This window comes from Enhydra lutris, unplaced genomic scaffold, assembly GCF_002288905.1.
Source record: "Enhydra lutris kenyoni isolate GAN:26980312 unplaced genomic scaffold, ASM228890v2 scaffoldscaffold41, whole genome shotgun sequence".
Taxonomy (NCBI): Eukaryota; Metazoa; Chordata; class Mammalia; order Carnivora; family Mustelidae; genus Enhydra; species Enhydra lutris.
The window spans coordinates 14,542,255-14,556,699 of NW_019154125.1; the positions used below are offsets into that span (position 1 = coordinate 14,542,255).

Genomic DNA, 14,445 nt, shown 5'->3' on the forward strand with positions numbered 1-14,445 from the left:
TGATGCAATGTTACAAAATTTGATTGTAATGATGATTGTACAACTTTGTGAATATACTAAAAACATTTAAAGGAGAGTTTTATAGATTCTTTGGGTTTTTCAACATAGACAATTGTGTCATTGGCTAATAAAGGCAATTTTGTATATTACGTATCTATGTACCACTTACTTATTTTTTATTGTCTTATAGCATTAGCTAGGACTAAAAATTTAAATAAGACTGAGAAAAGAAAAGTTCCCAGTCTTATGGGGGAAGTACCCTGCCTCTCATCATTAAATATGTTAGCTATATATGATTTTTGTAGTTTTTTTTTTATCAACTTGTGGAAATTCTGTTTCTAGTTACTGAGAGTTTTTATCATGGATGAGTGTTGGATTTTGTCAGATTTTTTTTGTTATTGATATTATGAACTATGATTTCTTTTTTAACCTGTTGATATCACAGATTCCACTAATTGATTTTGAATGTTAAACAAGTCTTGTATACCAGGAACAAATCACACTGGGTTATGGTATGTAGTTGTTGTTATACATTGTTAGATTAAATCCACTACTATCTATATCTACATGCATGAGACGTATTATTCAGTAATTTTCTTTTCTCATATGCATGAGACGTATTATTCAGTAATTTTCTTTTCTCATAATTTCTTAACCTGGATTTGGCTTTAAATGTTCTATTTGCTTCTGTTTTCTAGAAGAGGTTGTGGAGTGTTGCTTTTACTTTTTCTCAAAGTGTAAAGCACCAGTGAACCTATCTGAGCCTTGTGCTTTCTTTTTTGGAAGGTTTTTAAGTTACTGATTTAATTTTTTAATAGATACAAGGCTGTTCAGGATATCTCTTTCTTATGTGACTTTTGATAATTTGTGTCTGATTTAAAAAAAAAACAATAAGATTCATAAGCCCCTAATGACACTAATCAGGGTAAAAAGGAATTGATCCATTCCGTCTAAGTTATGAAATCTTTGGCCCAGAGTAGTTTATATTATTACTTTTTTTGTCCTTCTGATGTTCATGGGGTTAGTTGTGATGATTTTATTTATGATGTTGGCAATTTGTGTATTTTCTATGTTTTCTTAGTGTCACTAGAGATTTATAAATATTATTGATTTCTTAAATAATTAGCTTTTGTTTTCATTTTCTATTGTTTCCTAGTATTTAGTTTTATAGTTCTCTGTTATAACTTTCATGTGCTTTTTTCCCTATATTTTGGGCTTAATTTTCTCTTATTTCTCTAGAAACTAGAGTTTACTGGAAACTAGAATTAGTTCATTCGAAACTAGAAAAATAAGAAACTAGGACAATTATAGCAACAAAATTAAAACTAAAATATGATGAAGGAAGGACATCATACAGTTAGAGCAGAAATCAGTAAAACTGGATATAGAAAAACAAGAAGAAACATCAATGAAAACAAAAGCTGATTTAAAAAAAAAAATAAGATTCATAAGCCCCTAATGACACTAACCAGGGTAAAAAGAGAGAATACACAAATTACCAATACTGATTTCATATCTTTATTCATTTACAATATATGGATTTGATCCCGTGAATTTTTCTTTAAGCATTCTTCTACTGCACCCACCAAATTTTGATGTTATATCTTCATTTCCATTTATTTAAAAGTATGCATTTCTTTTTTATTTCTTTTCCTTTGATCTATAGATCATTTGAATTGTTTCCTAATTCTCAAATATTTCTGTTATTGACTTTTAGTTTAATTCCACAGTAATCTAAAAGTGCACTCTGTATGGTATCTATTCTTTTATCATTGTTTAAGGTTGCTCTATGGTCCAGGATGTCCTAGATCTTGATGAATGTTTCCTGCTCTTTGGGACTCAGCTATGTTTCTGCTTCATAGATTTTAAATTTCCAGACCCAGACTAGAAAATACTTCTCTTGTGGTAGAAGAAAAAGATCATTGTTGGTACTGGTGTTTAAAGATTTTCCTTAGTATGACCCACATTAGCTCTGCTCATGTGCCATTGACCAGGGTGTTATAGAACAAAACCTGATGTCATTGGGAGACAGGTATACTCCTCTCAGAGAGAGTGACCACAAAAGTGTCCATGGAGAAAGGCCCACTATAGAGGACTGTTGACTTTTGTGAACAAAATAATGCAATCTGTCACAAGCCCCTTCCAGTGTGGGAAACTTTGATGACAAAATAAGTGGGCTTCAGGAATAATGGCTACTTAATAAGACTGGTCTAAATTCAGTTAAATATTCCAGTAAATACTTTAGGATTTCAATACTTTGTGATTAGTGAATTTTAGACTAAAAATATTTCTATAAAATGTAATACTACTTTTTATAGGACATACTTTCTCTCTGGATGAATTTTGCAAAAATTTTAAGTTCTTAGGTCATTTACTTTTCTGATTTGATCTCTAAGGTGTCTTTAGGTGTTAGATATTCCTAAGTGTTAGGTATTCCCAAATGAAACAAGATTTATAAATTCAAATCTCCAGAATCCCTCTTTTACTTAAAAGAAAAAAAAACTATAAAAGATTGTATCTGGAAAGTCTCTAATGAGAACTGCATTAGTCTGCTAGGGCTGCTCTAACAAAACCACAACTGGACACCTTAAACAACAGAAATGTATTGACTTAGAATTCTGGAGGCTGAAAGTCCATGATAAAGATGTTAGCAGGGTTGATTCCTTCTGAAGGTAATAAGGGAGAATCTGTTCTATGTGTTTCTCCTATCTCTGGAGGTTTGCTGGCAACCATTGGCATTCTTTGTCTTATAAATCTCTACCTTCATATTGACATGGTATTTTCCCTATTTGTCTGTCTGTGTCTAAATTTCACCCATTTTATGAGGATACCATTCATATAGAAATAGGAGCCCAGCCTACTCTGGCATGACTTCATCTTAACTAATTACATTTGCGATGTCCCTATTTCCAAATAATATCACATTGTGAGGTACTGGGGGTTAGGGCATTGAGTTACAAATTTTGGGGGTCACCATTCAATGCATGTAAGTAAGGATCCTACCAGTGTGCAGCTAAACAATGAGAATATTATTATCAGTATTGTATACTCTGACTAAGCAGCTACTTTGGGGAGATTGCAGTGATATGGGATGGCTAAGCTTTTGATTAAATTATTAACTTTGCAGAGCAAGTTAATAAATTATATAGAACAATAATTTTGGGGTCATTTAAATCAAAATTTTACATGATTATGTAAGATAAAAGTTTTACTTCTGAGAAAATAAAGTAGATGTGCTTTTGCCTATTCCTTGTAACATACAACTAAAACCCTTAAACATCGCATATAAACAAACATAAGAAGACTCAGAATGGTGAAGAGAAGAAAGAAGTACACTGGCCAGTGACCTTGGGGCCCAAGAAATAACATGTTGTTTCCTGGTTTTAGGTATTTTTGTTTTTTCCTCATGCAACCCAGTTTGGAGCTAAGTAGCTAGCTTGGCAACTCTGAAATGACAATAGGTAGAGAGGAAAAAAGACTGAGTGAAACCTTACTCTCTCTAGGCAAAGACTAGGAAACAGACAGCCTAGTGTTAGGGAAAAGTTTTAGACAATAACCATCCTACCTCAGCCAAACAACACAGACAAAACATTGGTCCCACAGCCACCAATGCTAGCAAACACTGAATGAGGAGTCCAGACGTCCATCTACTCTAGCCTATGATTAGGAAACATAACTCCCCTATGAGGCTACTGCCATAAAAAGCCAAACAGGAAACCAGGATTCTCATCTCTTTTAAATGATTACAGTCACTGTGGGGAGCTTTGACTTCCACTTTGACCCAAAAATAATGAAGCACCCCTCTTCCTCCCCACTAGGGTGATGTCAGAGAGGGCCAGTGGAGAGTTAGGACTTCCACTACTTCCCACTGGTAATGAGATCTCCGTTTCCCCTCTCCACCCCGTGGTCATTGGAGGCCATGTGCAGAACAGTAAAATATGTACCTACCTCTCCGAGGTAGTAAGTGGAGGCCCAATAGGGAACCAGGACTTTTAGCTTTGTATAGGATTAATGAAGAGATTTCCCTTGGGCATCAACAGAGGACAAGTGAGGAACACAGACTCCTTCTTCCACATGGCAGCAACAGTGTTACCCTCCTTCTCCTGCTAGAGCAGTTTGAAGAAAACACCTACAACATAAGGTTTAAATAACATCCAAAGTCATACCATAATACTCAACATGTCCACATTTCAACAGAGAATTTTTCACTATGCCAAGAAGCAGAAAGATGTCAAATGGAGTAAAAAAAGACAGTGAATTCCAACACTAAAGTGACAGAGATATTATAATTATGTGACGGGGATTTTAAAGCAGCCATCAGAAAATCAAGAAATAGAACACAGAAAACTGAAAAACAGAACAAATGGTAAACAAAGAATAAATTGGTATATTTAAGCTCTAACATATCAATAAGCATATTAAGTGTAAATGTTCTAAATAATACCAAATAAAAGACAGATATTAATAAACTATTTAAAAAAGCATAACCTATCTTTAAGCTGTCTACAAGAAACTGATTTCAAATATAACAATATAGGAAGGTTGAAAGTGAAATGGTAGAAAAATATATATTATGCAACATTAATTAAATTAAAGCAAGAGTGGCTAAGTTCATTCTGAATAAAATAGATTTCAGAGGAAGTATTACCAAGGACAATTATACAATGCTAAAAGAACCAATCACAAAGAAGACAAATCTTAAATATACATGCAGTAACCAAGAGAACTGCAAAGTATTTGAAATATATGAAGCAAAAACTAATAAAACTGAAAAGAGAAATAGTCAAAACTATTTAGTTAAAACTTCAACAACCCTATCTCAACAGTATAGAGAATAGCTGAAAAGAGAAGTCAGCAAGATTTGAAGAATGTAAAAATGACTTCAAACAATAGGATCTAACTGACATTTATATAGCACATTCAATCTAACTATAACAGAATACTCCCTCTATTCAAGTGCCTACTTCTAGTACCAAGATAGATTTTATTCTGAGTCATAAGAGGAACCTTAATAAATTTAAAAGAATTCAAGTTATACAGAGCATGCCTTCTGAACCCAACATAACAAAACTAGAAATGAGAAAGACAAAAGGACAATGACTAAATATTTGGAAAGGAAATAACACACTTTTGAAGAGTTGACAAGTTAAATAGGAAGTCTCAAGGGGAATAAAAAAATACATCAAACTGAAATGAAGCATGAAAATGAAGAATAAATTAGCATAAAGCAGCACAGAGAGGGAAATTTAGAGCCCCTAATACATATAGTAGAAAAGAGGGTATGTCTTTCAGATCAATAATCTAGTGGTGCCCGGGTGGCTCAGTGGTTTAAGCCTCTGCCTTTGGCTCAGGTCATGATTTTAGGGTCCTGGGATTGAGCCCAGAGTCAGGCTCTTTGCTCAACAGGGAGCCTGCTTCCCACAACCGCCCCCCCCCACTGCCTCTCTGCCTACTTGTGATCTCTGTCTGTCAAATAAATAAATAAATAAAAATCTTTAAAAAAAATTAATCTAAGTTTCTACCTTAAGAACCTGGAAAAACAACAACTAAATCAACTCATGGCAGAAAGAAAGAAGGAAAATTCTTCACACCTAAATTTGACAACTTAGATCAAGTGTACTAACTCCTTAAAAAACACAGACTATTGGGGCGCCTGGGTGGCTCAGTGGGTTAAGCCTCTGTCTTCGGCTCGGGACATGATCCTAGGGTCCTGGGATCGAGCCCCGCATCAGGCTCTCTGCTCAGCGGGGAGCCTGCTTCCTCCTTTCTCTCTCTCTGCCTGTTTCTCTGCCTATTTGTCATCTCTGTCTGTCAAATAAATAAAATATTAAAAAAAAAACAAAAAACACAAACTATCATGATTCACCCAATATGAAAAAGATCATTTGAATAGCTTTAAAGCTGCCAAGGAAATTGAATTATTAGTTAAAAAAATCTCCTCCCCAAATCCCCATGTGCAGATGGCTTCAAATGTTCAGAAGTCTATCAAATATTTAAAGAAAAATTTAGAGAAATTTTCCAGTAATAGCAGAGGAGAGAATACTTTCAATTCATTTTTGAAGATAGTATTAATCTGATACCCAAACTAGACAAAGACAGTGCAAAAGAAGAAAATCACATACCAATTATCCCTCATGAATATGGATGCAACAACTTTTAACAAAATATTAGCAGAGATAATATAGCAATACATAAAAAAATTGTACAACATAATTAAGTGGGGTTTACTTGAGAATTCAAGGCTAGTTTAATGCTCCAAAATCAGTTAATTAATGTAACCTGCTGTATTAATAGGCTTACATGGTGAATGGTTGAATGCTTTCCTCCTACTATTGCCAATAAAGCAAGGATGTCCATTCTTACCATTCATATTAAACAGAGTGCTGGAAGTTCTTCCTAATGCAATAGATAGGAAAAGGAAAATGGCTACAGATTGCAAAGGAAGAAAGAAAAATATTTTCAGGTGATATAGTTACCTCTCAGAAAATTGCAAAGAATCTACCAGACAACTCTTAGAATTAATAAGCAATTTCATCAAGGTCACAGGATAGAAGATACATAAGATAAACATACAAATATAAATTGTATTTCTGTATATTAGCAATAAGTATATGGGGAAACAGGGAAATGAAAATTATGGTCCAGCATATTTTCTGACTCCCCACCAAAGTGCCTCTTATTCCTGACTCAGATTAATTCCAGAACAAAATTTCATCATGCATTATATCTTTTACATTTATGATACATAGACAGTTCTCAGACTATTTCCCTTAAAGAGTTTCTTTGTCATTTCTTTGTCATAATTATTGCTCTAAGTGCCTGAAGTTTAAAACAGATGTGCTGCTATCATTTGTCTATTTTGTTTTTCTATACTTTTCTCCTTGAGGACAGAAGTTACCACCTTAATATCTTTTCTGTATCTTGGAATTGCGTCTATTCTTTTTTATTTTTTGGAACTTATTCATCTTTAGTAATGTTTTACATGTTCTCAGTATTTTTAGAAATAAAAGTGTTTTTTAATCTTAGTCTTCTAGACCATAATCACTAATATGTCTACAGAATTTTATGATTTTCATTTATCACACCCATGACCCTGCTCAGGTAATGACTAACTCAGTCCACACCTAGTCATTATAAAACACTATCATTCCTGCCTCCACCATAATTTTTAATTTATCCTATCATTGTATCCATTATCACTACTTACATAAAGCCAAAGATTTAGTCTTTTAATTCATCAATGTTTAGCTGGCATATATTGGATATTTATGAATCCTATTGGGTAATGAATAAATTAATGAACAATGGATGTCACTTCTGAAGTGTAGGCACTGTAATACTAAATTACCCTCACAGGCCCATCTTACTGTCCTACTTCAACACAAACGTAGTAAAATATTTTATACAATCAATTTTATTAATTAATCAACTAATTAATTAATTTTTACATTAAGATTTTGTTTCCTTAGTGAATTCTAAGTTCATTGGTATTTTTGGCTCTGGAAAATGTAATCCTAACCCATCTTTTTATCTAATTTCCAAATAACATTTTTCATGTTTTCTATGTTCTTTTTTTTTTTTATTTTTAACATTTTATTTATTTGACACAGAAACACACAGAGAGAGAGAGAGAGAGAGAGAGAGAGCACAAGCAGGGTGAGCAGGAGAGGGAGAAGCAGGCTCTCCCCAAGCAGGAAGCTTGACATGGGGCTCCAGCCCAGGACCCTGGAATCATGACCTGAGCTGAAGGCAGATGCTTAACCGACTAAGTCACCCAAGCACCCCTCGTTTTTTCCAAACTTACATACTCACTGTTTACCCCTCCCCTCTTATTAACTTCCTTTACACACTTCCCCTCCAGCTGAAATGTACTACCAAAACTACCATGACCAAATGCCATCTTTATTCAAGGCCTAGCACAAGTCCCATTTAAATTGTAAATTCTTCCCTGATTATTCCCTTTTCTACTCCATTTTTCTAAAAATTATTATTTTCCCTTGAAATTCTGTATCATTGTGTATATACTCTTATAGCACACAACATCTGGGCTTGTATCATATTTATTTTTGCAGAAATTCATTCTCCCATACCACACTGTAGTCTCCCTAAGAATAGAAACCCAGGAGTGTTTATCATTGTAGTCTCCCCTAGGACTAGCTGACAAACAGCATGTGTTCAGTAACCATTTAAAAATAAATCATTGCTTTTATGGTCTTTAAGTCATCCAGTCTGGTCTACTGTTTGTCTCCAAATTATTCTTGGGCACAATAATTTCTGTGACATACAAATAATCATGGTCAAGTATTTGAAATCATTTTATCATTTCCAACCAAATAACAGAGTTCAGAGAATCTGAAAGGAACATTCACTAGAAGATAAAAGCATAATGATTCTTAGATACACACTAGAAAGTTCTTTTGAAAATATGGGATCTAGCCCAAATGAAGCATGTATCAGTTTGCTAGCACAGCCATAACAAATACCAGGAAAGGTGGCTTTACAACAGAAATTAATTTCTCATAGTTCTGGAGGCTGGAATTCCCAGATCAAGGTGTTGACAGGGTTGGTTTCTTCTGAGGTCTCTCTCCTTGGTTTGTATCTTCACCCAGACTTCCCACTGTGTCTGGACTCTAATCTCCACTTCTCATAAGGACGCCAGTCCCACTGGATTAGGTCCCATCTCAGTGATCACATTTTATTGTTTTTTTTTAAGATTTTATTTATTTATTTGACAGAGATCACAAGGAGGCAGAGAGGCAGGCAGAGAGAGAGGGGGAAGCAGGTTTCCTGCTGAGCAGAGAGCCCAATGTGTGGCTCCATCCCAGGACCCTGAGATCATGACCTGAGCCGAAGGCAGAGGCTTTAAGCCACTGAGCCACCCAGGTGCCCCAGTGATCACATTTTAAATAATTACTTTTTTAAGGACTTTATCTCCAAACACAGCCACATTCTCAGGTATTGGGGGTTGGAGTGTCAACATATGATTTTCAGGGGATACAGTTCAGCCCATTGCATTGCAACTGCAACATTCACAAGTCATTTAATGCTCTTGGATTAAGCCTCTTCTTTTGTTAAACTGCATTATTTTCATCCCTTCTAAAATTCCTCTCAATTCAGTATCTTTAATTTCTCCATGGATCATTACTTTTTTGTAATGCATCCTCTAGAATATATCTTGGTGAACGTCACCATCCTTCATGCACCTTATGACCTGGAACTTTGCAATCATCTTGCATTCTTTTTTTCTTTCCCTACCCCCAAACCAACCAAACACCTCTACCTGCTCAATGGCTTTTCTTGACTCTCACTTCTTCCTTTCTCAGCTGAGCCATTGTGGATCTTCTTGAAGTTTCTCTGCTTTCAATAATCTGTCTGCATATTCCCATTATGTGATGACTGCATTTTTTTCTCCATTGTCTAGAGATTATAATATCTAAATGAATTTATAGGACTGTTAAGGTCCTAATTTTCTTTGCTGCTTTGATTCCCACAAGCACCACCCCTGTGACTTTTACCTTCCCCAGCAGTTTATGCTCCTGAGATACTGTGGTGCTTATGCTTTGGCCAAACTTTTCCCTTTTGTCTGAAATGCCTTTTCCCTGCTTGTTTTTCGTAATGATTTTGTCATGTCTGCGTACAGCTCAAATGTTTTTTCCCGTGTGAGGCCTCCCTTTCTTCCTGAGGCAGAACTGAGAGAAGTTTATCTTCTGCTTTTCTTCTGCTTTTGATATACTGTCACTATTTAATTGGCTTAGCACTGTGATTTATTGATCTGTCATACCACTAAGTCTTAAGCTCCTTGACACCCTGGATTGTTTATCTTTGAAGTCTAATAAACATTTGTTTAGGGAATGCTGTTTATGATAACCTAAGTACAAAAATTAAGCAAAATATTGATTTGTTGAATTAATATTAATATATGTTATAAGATTTTGAAAATGTGTAATTCTACTCATTTGATTTTAATTCCATTCTTTTAAAACTTACCTGTTTCAGATATTAGACCCATATTCAATATTTTGTAACATATAGGGAACTATTTATTAGCTTAGACACCAGATGACTTGGATTAATTAAGTTTGGGGTAAAGAACAATGTTAAGAAAAATTACGTTGGCTTTGAAGTTTCTTTTGCCCCAAGTGTATACTTACAGAACAGAGAGCATTTCATCAAACTGTGTTAGTTATCTGCTTTGTTGGTACGATTTCAATTCCCACTTTCCTTCCCTTCACCTCCTCTTTTAGATAAACAAGCTGGAGGCACGCCTCAGGCAGGCGGGATGCACAGATGATAAAGGGATTCCAAGAAAAGACAATGAGCACTGGATGAAAGAAGACTGCATTAGCTGTATGTGTAAGGTATGGGCCGCCAGAAGTTTTTCCGACTTCTGCCTCCTGTTTTACTTCTGCTAGCCTGCCAGTTGAGACATACCTGAAAAATTCAAAAGAGAAAAATGTGTTCTTTTTGTGAATAGATTCTAGGCATATTTTTAAAATCAAGGTATTGATATGAGATTTGGAGCTTTTTGATTATCGATGTAAATATGCCACTATCTCATGAACACTTGCTAAATACGACATGGGCTTTTCACATTTTCACTAATAATTGAGAGAGCTGACACTCAGGACATTTACTGAGCATTGCCCAAGATCACACAAATAAAGGCAGAAATGAGGCTTGAATTCAACTCCTTATTCTCCAGTCAAGCTCACTACAAACGTTGCCCGAAAGCATTAAGTAAATATTAAAAAAACACTGTCATAGTACCCAGCAAAAGAAAAAAAAAAGCTTATTTAGTTTGTTTTTTGAACACAGCTGATACCAATTGCTCCTGCCTCTCTCCACACCCCATGCCCTCTGGTTGGGGAGGTAACATTTTATAAGCCACTACTTCCAGTCTTTTTTCACGCTGCAAATGTATAAAAAAAGCATTAATAGGAACTACATGTATAAATAGGCTCATATCATGGGTAATTTTTATTATACTGAGATAACCAATCAGATTACATATTATAAGAAATTTTTAAAAAGGTAATTTTACTGTAAGAAACATGGGAATAATCTTTGAATGTTGCTTTTCAGAGTGGCCAGGTCACCTGTGTGGTGGAGACGTGTCCTCCAGCTCCATGTCCGAGTCTTGAATTGGTGAAAGGAACCTGCTGTCCAGTTTGCAGTGGCCCAGGAATGCCAGCTGATTCCCCAGAGAAACACTAATCAATTCACTGCTCTGAGCCCTGAATGGGGGAATTTCTCAGGAAAAGGCAGTCAAGCACTTTTAACCTATAGTCACACTGCTGGCATAGAAAACACTGATTTAAAAGAAATTAGTTCATTTAACCCTTCAGCATACTAAAGGTCTTGGATCTTTTCATTTGCTAACACACCTTGAAATAATGCAAAATTAAAGTCCAAAAAGAGGATAAGGATTACTTTCTTGTGAGAAATATTTCTTGTTGTAAGCTACCAGTTTTATATACTGTACATGGAAATTGAAAAAAAAAATCATGCAATTTTTTAAAAAATCTGAGTATTGTGGAAAAAACCTCTCATTTCAAAATTCTGAGAAATCCTGATCTCCAGGAATTTTGATAGAATGCATTTTGCACTCAGAGAAAACATCTGGAAAGGTCTGTGATGACTTTGGCGCATGTAATCCATGCTGCTTTCCTCACTCCACTCCGTTTCTCACATCTAGAACATAAAAAATGCCTAGATTTTTCTAGAAAGGTATTTACCTTAACCATCAGTAGGCTCCACCTTCTAGAACATGAGTGAAAATTCAGTGAAAATATATTTGATGGAGTTTGCCATTTTTACATTTGGCTGGAAAATACAAACACTGTGAGGGAAAGAGCCTTCAAAGGAGCCTTGCTCAATTTCTGCCTTTCCCTCATTTGTCATTGTTATCACTAGTGAGATGTCAAAATTGAAATTTACCAAGTCTGAGTAATTCAGAAACAATCTGAATTTACTATCAGAAGAATTGGAAGTGCTTTTCACTTTAACAAAATGTGTTGCTACGAGGTTTCTTCTAATTTTGGCACTCTGTTATAGCATTTAAAATACAATCCAATAGACAATAGGTTAGTTATATTTGGAATTAAATATTTAGTAAATTTAGTAAAAAAAAATTAGTAATTTAGTAAATAAATTACAATCCAATAGACAATAGGTTAGTTATATTTGGAATTAAATATTTAGTAAATTCACTTAATAAATTCTTTTAAAAAAGGTGCAGCCACAGTACTTGGGGTTGTTTGCAGTTTTTGGTAGATTTCTTTAAGAAATTCTTTGTTCCAGGACTTTGAAGAGACTTCGTGTAGTGTCCTGCCCAAAGGGGCTCTCAGGGTGATAACACTACTGTTTTCCAATTACAAAATAAACATTTAACACCAGGCACAATCTCCCAATGTTTAGAAGCATTATGTAAATTGCAGTATTCATTATAGTGGAAATATTTTCATGGTTTTAATATTATGAGTGAAGAAAGATGTTTTTAGAGTTTGATAATAATGTCATTATTTTTAAAATGTATTGGTGATTCCCTCCTAAGATCCAAAATAATTTTTTACTAAAAAGTTTAAGGACAAAACAATATGCTCTAAAAGTTTGATGTTTGATTTTTTTTTTTAATTTTATTTACTCATTTGACAGAGAGAGACACAGCGAGAGAGGGAACATAAGCAGGTAAAGTGGGGAGGGAGAAGCAAGTCCCCCTCTCCACCAAGCAGGGAGCCGGATGCAGGGTTGATCCCAGGACGCTGGGATCACGACCCGAGCCAAAGGCGGATGCTTAACGACTGTGCCCTGTTTGATGCATTTTTAAGTCCAAAAGATTTTCTAATTGTATTTCATTTTTAAAGACAAAACTTAGTAAGTCCCAAAAGCTTGACATTTGGGAACCTTTCAAAACCCAACAAAGTGAAATGAAGCTAAGCCTCATGGAAGTACAATTGTTTCCTCCGAACCTACAGCAAACATACTGCAAATGACAATAACACATGTAATAGTTCAGGTTTCTCATCATACTCATTTGTCATTTTATCATTTTCCTTAAGTTTAAGCAAGACCTATATGATATCTCATATGATAACACACTGACCACATGTTAATTTGGATGTCACCTGGTCAGTATCTTTGGCTCATTAAACACAAGCAGTTATCAAAATAACAGAATAAAATGATCATTTAAAATGGAACATGGGGACTTAAAAACTTGCCTGTCAATTGACGATTTGAAAATTCACTCACCTTTACAAATGTGATTATAATATCTTCATACAGATTACCTTCTGCTTTATTCATTTTATTTGTATTTCATTTATTTGTGCTTTTTAAAATGTTTCATTTTTGAAAGTAATATTGTGCATAATAAAAATTTCAAGTATTTCCTAAAGATATAGAAACATTTGTATTCCATTTCTGCAGTCCAAATGCAAATGTTATTTCCAGTTTTGTATGTGTGTGTCTATGTATGTGTGTATTCTTCTATACATTTTCTATGCACTAATGATGTTTCTTCCTTAGTGATTTGTTTTTTTCCAAAGAAGCTTAAAACATTGAAAATCCAAATGTATTTGTTAACAATTATTTTCTGCCATGAAATCTGCTTCAGGTAAAATTAAATGTTTTTTACATGTGACACTTTTCTGATCTGGGCAAAGGCAGTATCCATGAAGAGGTATACACAATGAAGATGAAAGCATTTTTGGACTAACTCTTTTCCTGATTTTGTCTGCTAAAGAAAAGCAAAGTTTTTTAGACAGGATGTATTATGTGTGAAAAGGTAGAAAAATAGCTCCTTTCTTTCAGGGGCTCTTTAATGTATACTCTGTACCTTCTATACATAAGTGGCCACATTGCACACAGAGCTACATGACATGTAGTTGAAGGGGTATAGACAGCTTTTATTTGAGACTAGCGATTAGAAATAGAGCATTTACCTGATAAATAGTCTTTAATGCTCACAGGAGGCAAATAACAATGTTTAAAACTGAGTTTTTGTTTACCTGTTTAAGAAAATTTGTTGGGAATTTTGGTAAGGAATTTTTGTTTGTTTAATTGTGAAATGATTTTAAATAGACTTATGAACTGTAATTGCTACAAACACCCCTTGCCCAATGTCATGTGTATGCATTTTCTTTTGCAAATAAAATAGAGTTTATTAGTAAGTTAAATCAAATTCATGGATAGCTCACACAGAAATCCTATCTTCCAGTTTAGGAAAGATATGCTTTATTAAAAGTCATATTTTGGTGAGTGTCCTCAACATTTATTGGCATGATAGAGTTTGTAGAAAACAATGGAAAACTTTTTTGTTCCCCATGAATATACAAAATGGGGGATGGTGTAATAAATACAAGTAGTGCTAAAATCTGTACCTTAAATATAACTGCATATGCTTTGTTTTTAGTCCTTGTACTAGATAGTTTGCTACCTTTTGTT

The 14,445-nt window shown here is 34.5% G+C and overlaps 1 protein-coding gene across 1 annotated transcript in view; it reads left to right on the plus strand.

Annotated features, from left to right (window-relative positions):
• The window catches only part of LOC111155452 (peroxidasin like), a 446,194-nt gene extending 434,980 nt beyond the window's left edge, over positions 1 to 11,214 (plus strand). The window contains exons 22-23 of the mRNA XM_022515616.1: positions 10,245 to 10,358; positions 11,083 to 11,214. Coding sequence (XP_022371324.1) covers positions 10,245 to 10,358; positions 11,083 to 11,214 — 246 coding nt within the window. The remainder of the gene's footprint in view (positions 1 to 10,244; positions 10,359 to 11,082) is intronic.
• Positions 11,215 to 14,445: the final 3,231 nt, after the last annotated feature.